This window comes from Mus caroli, chromosome 6, assembly GCF_900094665.2.
Source record: "Mus caroli chromosome 6, CAROLI_EIJ_v1.1, whole genome shotgun sequence".
Classification (NCBI taxonomy): Eukaryota; Metazoa; Chordata; class Mammalia; order Rodentia; family Muridae; genus Mus; species Mus caroli.
The window spans coordinates 121349602-121356163 of record NC_034575.1 but is presented as its reverse complement, the minus strand read 5'-3'; the positions used below and the strand labels follow the sequence as shown (position 1 = coordinate 121356163).

At 48.7% G+C, this 6562-nt stretch overlaps 1 protein-coding gene across 1 annotated transcript in view; it reads right to left on the bottom strand.

Annotated features, from left to right (window-relative positions):
• Vwf (von Willebrand factor) overlaps positions 1–6562 on the bottom strand; it is a 137928-nt gene that overhangs the window by 38611 nt on the left and 92755 nt on the right. The window contains exons 24-27 of the mRNA XM_029478271.1: positions 3511–4889; positions 1156–1272; positions 925–1065; positions 506–649 (exon numbers count right to left, since the gene is read on the bottom strand). Of these exons, the coding sequence (XP_029334131.1) occupies positions 506–649; positions 925–1065; positions 1156–1272; positions 3511–4889 (1781 nt within the window). The remainder of the gene's footprint in view (positions 1–505; positions 650–924; positions 1066–1155; positions 1273–3510; positions 4890–6562) is intronic.

Sequence of the window (6562 nt, the reverse complement as noted above, 5' to 3'; positions counted from 1 at the left end):
CATGGTTGCTGGGAATTGAACTCAGGACCTCTGGAAAAGCAGTGAGTGCTCTTAACCACTGAGCCATCTCTTCAGCCTGAGTCTCAGCATTTTTTTTTTTTTGAAGATGCAGCTACTTGATTAGGTTGCATGTGAGAGAAAAGGCGAAGTCAGGGGGGCTGAGATTTCTAACTTGAACAACTCCAAAGAGTGGTCAAGATGACAACAGAAAANGAGGTAAAGCTGGGACAGAGCTGATGAGGAACTGTCTCTGGGTGAGATGAGGAGTCTGAGTGTTGACGTCAGCAGTCCATAAATATATTTAGATCCCTGACACTGAATAAGATTTCTCAATGAGCCCAGGAAGAGAGCTTGGGAACCTAACTCAGTAGTAGACTGTCTAATGTGTGTAAGGCACAGGGTTCAATGCCCAACACTGTAAGAAAAAAAAGAAGAGAAAGGATGCCCACCCAGACATGCCTGCAGCATCTTAGTGGGGTCTCNGGATTATGTGTTGGACACTTACGATTGGATCTGGCAGCATCTGCTGCTGTGTCCACGGGATCCAAGGAGGTATCCATGACNATGATGACCACTGCTTTGGAGGCTCCAGGCCTGGCTCCGTGGATTTGTGAAGTTACATAGCGCACAGCAAAGGCCAGAGCATCCCCTGAAAGGAAAGAGTGGGATGGAGTATTCTAGACCCTCTGAGCAATGGGCTTAATTAAGGGCTGACTCGGGTACATTTAAAAGATGAGCAGTTATGACTCAGAACAATACTTGGTGGGACTGGAAAATGACACAAAGGACCATCTAGCTTCTCACCAATCAAAAGAGGAAACTCAGACCAAGGANTAAAGTTACTGGTCAAGATCACTCAGTCAGAACACAAGAGTGAGGATCAGCACACAAGTTCTACATCTAGCTCGCGGCTCCAAGCATTACCAATCTGGCTGGGGCCACCCTCCTGCTGCATGAGGTCCACCAAACTCTGTAGATGGGCTTTCTCCTGGGCCACATTCCACGGCACATCAATGGTATTGATGCTTCCATACTGTATCACGGACACCTGCGTGANGTGGGGCCCTAACAGGAAAAGGAGAAGGGAAACATTTAGAATCAATGAACCCCAGGAAGAGCCTCTCCCTCACCTGCAGGTTCAAGGGCATCACTCACCAATGTTGGCCTTTGAAATGAAAGCCTTGGCAAAACTCTTCATTTTATCAAAGGAAGACTCTGGCAAGCTAGAGGAGCCATCCAGGAGCAGGACCACATCCAGGGGTTGGCTGCAGTCTGCAGAGAGAAACAAGAAGATGGGTACACAGGTCATAGGTGCTGATGGAAGACCAGCCATCAGCCCCCACAGCAGCCAGNGGTCTTCAGTGCACCACTGAGCATGTGTTTGCCAGGGAGGGCAGGGCATGGGAATGGGTCAGGTAGAAGGACAGAGGAGACAGTTCCTGAATCTATGGGCTCACTAGATTGACGGTCATCGAAAAGACTGGAGCTCTACCCACAGACACTGCAAATAGCTGCAAATGAGAGCAAGAGGNTGCCCTCTCTAAATAACAGGGAAAGTAACTGAGGTTGTTTATGGGGAAGAAGGGGGCCAGGAAAAAATATATATGTATATGTATACATACATGTACATATATATGTACATGTATATGTATGAAAATGTCATTCTAAGACTCATAATTCTGAGAATTAACTAAACAATTAATAAGAAAAAGAAAATCTGCTTCTGTGTTATTGGGTCTAAGACTGGTTGAAACAAGGGGAAAGAGACAGTACAGCATGTAACTGGGAAACAGGCTGTGTGTGACCTTTGAAGGAGTCAAGAAAATGTGGCATCAGTGCCTGGGAGAGAAGGAAGTTGTGCCATTCACAGAGAAGTAAACAGAACTGAGATCACTGAGTTAAGTGAAATAACTCACAAACATCACATCCAAACATCACATTCTTTCTCATATGCTGAATCTAATATCTATACATAAACTGTGCATGCGTGCACGTGTGTGTGTGTGTGTGTGTGTGTGTGTGTGTGTGTGTGTGATGAAAATAGAAAGGAAGCTATTTGAAGGAAGGAAGGGGCCAGCAAGAGGGACAGAGAAGACTAATGGGACAAGGTAATAAATGTGAGCAAAGTATCTGAAGCATTTGAACAACAATATAATGAAACCCATTATTTTATGGGCTAACTAAAACANTAACTTAAAAAGCAAAGAAAATGAGCTTGTGTGTTTTTGAGTCTCTAGGGCAGGTAGAGTTCCTCTGTCCCATGCCAGTCCCACATGTCACTCCAGGTCAAGCTGGCCACAGCTGCAACCATAAGAAGAAAACACCCAGCCAGAACACATGCNGACAACCCAGGTACTTTTCTTACTAGCAGAAAAATCAAAGTGATATTAACCAGTCTGTGAAGCTGGCTATAAACAAAAAAGACGGAGCGCAGGGATGGAGAGATACTGAAAGGAACTGGTTCTTCTGCTGTAAGGACATCAGCTTGTCAACCTGGCTATGGGGGAGGACTGTACGTTATAAGGCTCAACTGGCCCACAGAGTAATTTTAAGGCCAGTCTGGGGAACTTACTAAGATCCTTCCTCAGAAAGAAAAGGGAAAGAGGGCTGGGTGGCTCAGTGATTGGGTGCTTGCCTAGCTTGGATCAAGCCAGAGGTTCAAATCTTAGTCTGTCTCATTATAGAAACAGACAGACAGACAGACAGACAAGTTACTGATTTGATCCCAGTATAGATTAGGAAGGCAATGGTTTAATCCTAGCACTCAGAAGGCAGAGGCAGTAGGATCTCTGTGAGTTTGAGGCATGCCTGGTCTACACAGAGAGTTTCAGGGTCACATAATAAGATCCTGACTCAAAACAAAGCAAATAAATAAATAAGCAAGCAAGCAACAGTAACAGCTGCACTTTTTAAGCCACCATAGTATGCCAGATGCTGTTTCAAGCTTTTCACAAATAGTTGCTGATATCCACTGTTCATAGATGAGGAGATTAGCAAAGCCCAAAATTATCAGCTAGCGAGTGGCAGTTCTAGACTCTAGCTTCTGGACCTGTGTGTTTAACCTGCACATGCCGCCAGGTCTCCTAGCCTTGCTTCTGAGAACAGAAGCTACTTGGAATAATCCCGTGTGCCAGCATGGCCCAAAGGACAGTTAACAATCATCAAAACAAGCAGAAGTTGCCTGCCAAGCAGAAGGTGATCTAGCCTGGGTAGGGAAGCGGGGGTGAATAGGACTTGTACGTTTTCTGTATGTCCTCTGTACTGTTTAAATTTTAGAAATGGGCTCCTACCACCACTGAATTTATGAGCAGAGGCAATAAGAGGAGACTCTTCCCATCAAAAGAGTGACAGTGACGCTCTGCCTGGAGGTGGGACAAATATCAGTGGGCTGATGCCGGGCTTTGAGCACATGCCCTTTGAGAGCCAGGAAGTTAGCATGAGAGCCTAGGGGTTAGAGCATCATCAGATAATGCCCCATGCAAGATCACCACACACTGGGTACCAGCATACCAGGGAGAGGGGGGAGGGTGGGCAGTTGCAGACCCTCCTTGGAGCAGCATGTCTGCAGAACCAGGTCAGGAGCCTCTCGGGGAAGTGTCTCAAAGTCCCGGATGAAGATGGGAGCGATGGGCCTGCTGATCCTCTCCAGTTCCTGCATGTTGGCATGGGGGCCCACCCCAATGGGTACCACCTGGATGTCTCCAGGCAACCTCTTGATCTCATCAGAGGCGGGGTTCCCNGTGACCATGTAGACCAGGTTAGGTGCCTCTACCCGGTCCCCTTGGCTGGGAGAGAAGCTATGCTCAGAAAGGTACTGCAGGGCCTGCCCAGTGTTTGTCCTATTGCCGCCCTGGTAGCGGATCTNTCGCACGTGCCGCAGCACCTCCTCCTTGGACTGGGCCCCATTGAAGGCATACTCCATGGTTACCGTGTAGGAATACTGCAGTACTGAGATGCGAGTTGCATCCGGGCTCACATCCATGTGCTGGATTACCTCCTCCACGAACTCCTTGCTCTTATTGAAGTTGGCTTCACCAACTTCGTCTGACCCCTCCAGGACAAACACCACATCCAGAACCATGGANTTCCTCTTTGGTCCCGGTGATGAGATCCCAGCGACCCCTGGACTCACGGTGACGTGGGCTACCTGTGGAGGCTGAGTTGGGGCTGGGGCCTCAGGAGCAAGGTCACAGAGGTAGCTGATTATCTCATCTCTTCTCTGCTCCAGCTCATCCACCCCACTGAGCAGAAAGGCCTTGTTTTCGGGGGCCTGCTTCTCGATGAGGCGGATCTGTTTGAGGCTGACGTGCGGCCCAATGCCCACAGGGATCACGATAACCTTCTTCTTCTTCAGACCTTGGACATAGCGGACCAAATTCCTAGCCATCCGTGGGGGCTCCTGGCTAGCAGTCAGGAGCAGAGTGATATGGGAGGCTTCAGGGCGATCAATTTTGCCAAAGATCTGGAACAGTGTGTACTTCAAAACCTCACTGGTAGAGGCCACCTGGCTGCCTGTATACTTAATCTGGCTGGTGATGCGCCGAAGCTCTGANGGTCGCTTCCGGGCCTTGAGCTCAAGGTAGGCACGGGAGCCGTCATGGTACTCTACCACTGCCACNCGGATGCGCTTCTGAGAGATGTGTAACCTCTCCATCATGCCCACCACAAAAGCTTTGAGCACTTCAAACTCAGCCTCGGACAACATAGAGGAGCCATCCAGCAGGAAGACAAGATCCAGCAGCTTGCTGCAGTAGAAGTTGTGCAGGGGGGGCTCAGGGGTATCCTCAACATATGGGGTGGTAGAGCTGACTGGGGCATCAGTTGGGGGTACCACCAGGCCTCCAGGCTCTTGGCAGGCTTCACACGTAAGGTTCACACCATCACAGTGACTGTAGCAGAAGGGAAAGAAACCACAATGATTCAGGGAGGACCTACGGGCTGGCAGGACTGCCTCGCAGGTCCCCCATGGAACGTCCTGCCTGCTCCCATCAAGCAGGTCTCACCTGAGTGAGATGTCATTGTTGATGTTTTCCCAAGATGAGTCTTGAATACAGAGAGAGAGAGAGAGAGAGAGAGAGAGAGAGAGAGAGAGAGAGAGAGAGAGAGAGAGAGAGAGAGAGAGAGAGAGAGAGAGAGAGAGAGAGAGAGAGCAAGAGAGAGAAAGAGATGGGGTACGGAGGAAGCAGAGGCTTCCTCAAGCTTTAATCCACTTTGGAACCTGAAAAGTGATCTGTTGTGCTAAGCCATGTAACATNGATTTCCTTCCAATCTATGTCTCTAGCCACATTAATATTTAATTATAATTCAAACCCTCTTATAAGTGTCTCTGAGGACAAATAGCATTCTAAAATGTTGGCACACGCTGGGCCTTGTAAATGTTCTACTGGAGATGAATGGTTTACATTAGAAACCATTACAAATGTTACGAGAACTTAAGCCGTATGGATTCTGAACCGGTGTTTAATGACGCTGGACCTCACGGGAAAGAAGACAAACGAGAGTAAGAAGATTTCAGGAAGACGGATGAAAGTGTAAAATCACTGCTCCATCTAGCAGAAACAGGATGTGGGAAGACTAGATGTGTTGCATCTAGGAAGTGGCGATGGCTCCATTGCCCATTCTGCCAACAGGCAGATGGTAGGCTTGATGTCTACCAAGGACTGGCTAGCCCTCAGCCTGGCTCCATGATGCCCACAAGCCTGTGTTGAGTCATTGTCCAGCCCACAGGTTTCTCTAGGACCAGACAAGTTTCCAGCCCTCTGTAATCACTGTACCCTTCAACCATGCCATGTTCCAGAAAGCCACCCATAGCCAGACCACAAGGGAAATCAAGATGGGCTGTGGTGGGGATCCACACAGAATGCGCCTCCTCCATTCTGCTCCCTTGGTCTTCCATCTTTACAGTAAATATAAGAAGGTGACAGTGCCCTAAACCCTGGGCATGTCCCATGACCTCACTGCTAGCCAATGTCCCCAACCTGCCTTGAAACACTAATGTAGATCATCATGTACCTTTCTCCAGGCCAGCTGAGGGGACAAGAGACACTTGGAGTTTCCATTCCCTTTGAGCTGGATGCCCTAAGTAAACTTGCAGTGAACATTTCCCCTCCTTTGTTCCTCATGTCTGTTTCCGCACAAGGAAGGTGGGTAGGATCTTACTGGGAAGGTAATTCCTACTTCCTCATAATCCCACAATTTATGGCCTCAATCCTNGGTTAACGGTGCATGAGTGACATACTTCCTGGTTTCCTGTGTTTGCTAGAAAACTCACCCTGGGCAGTGCTCACTCTTGTTTGTACAGATGGTGGCGGCAGGCTCTGGCTGTGGCAGCTGCAGCCACAGCCCATCCCCAGTGAACCCAAGTTCCCATTAGGCTCGATTGGTGTCAGGGAGTGGTGCTGACTATGTCAACATTTGAATAAATGTTCCCTACCTAAGGGCAGGACTTCAAAAAGTCCAGGAACCACCCTCAGGACCCCTCACCTTCCCAAAGCCAGGTTCCCAGAGTTTGTTCCAGCAAGAGCCTAGGGTGACAGCAGTGAATGTCTTCCCACCGGGTTCT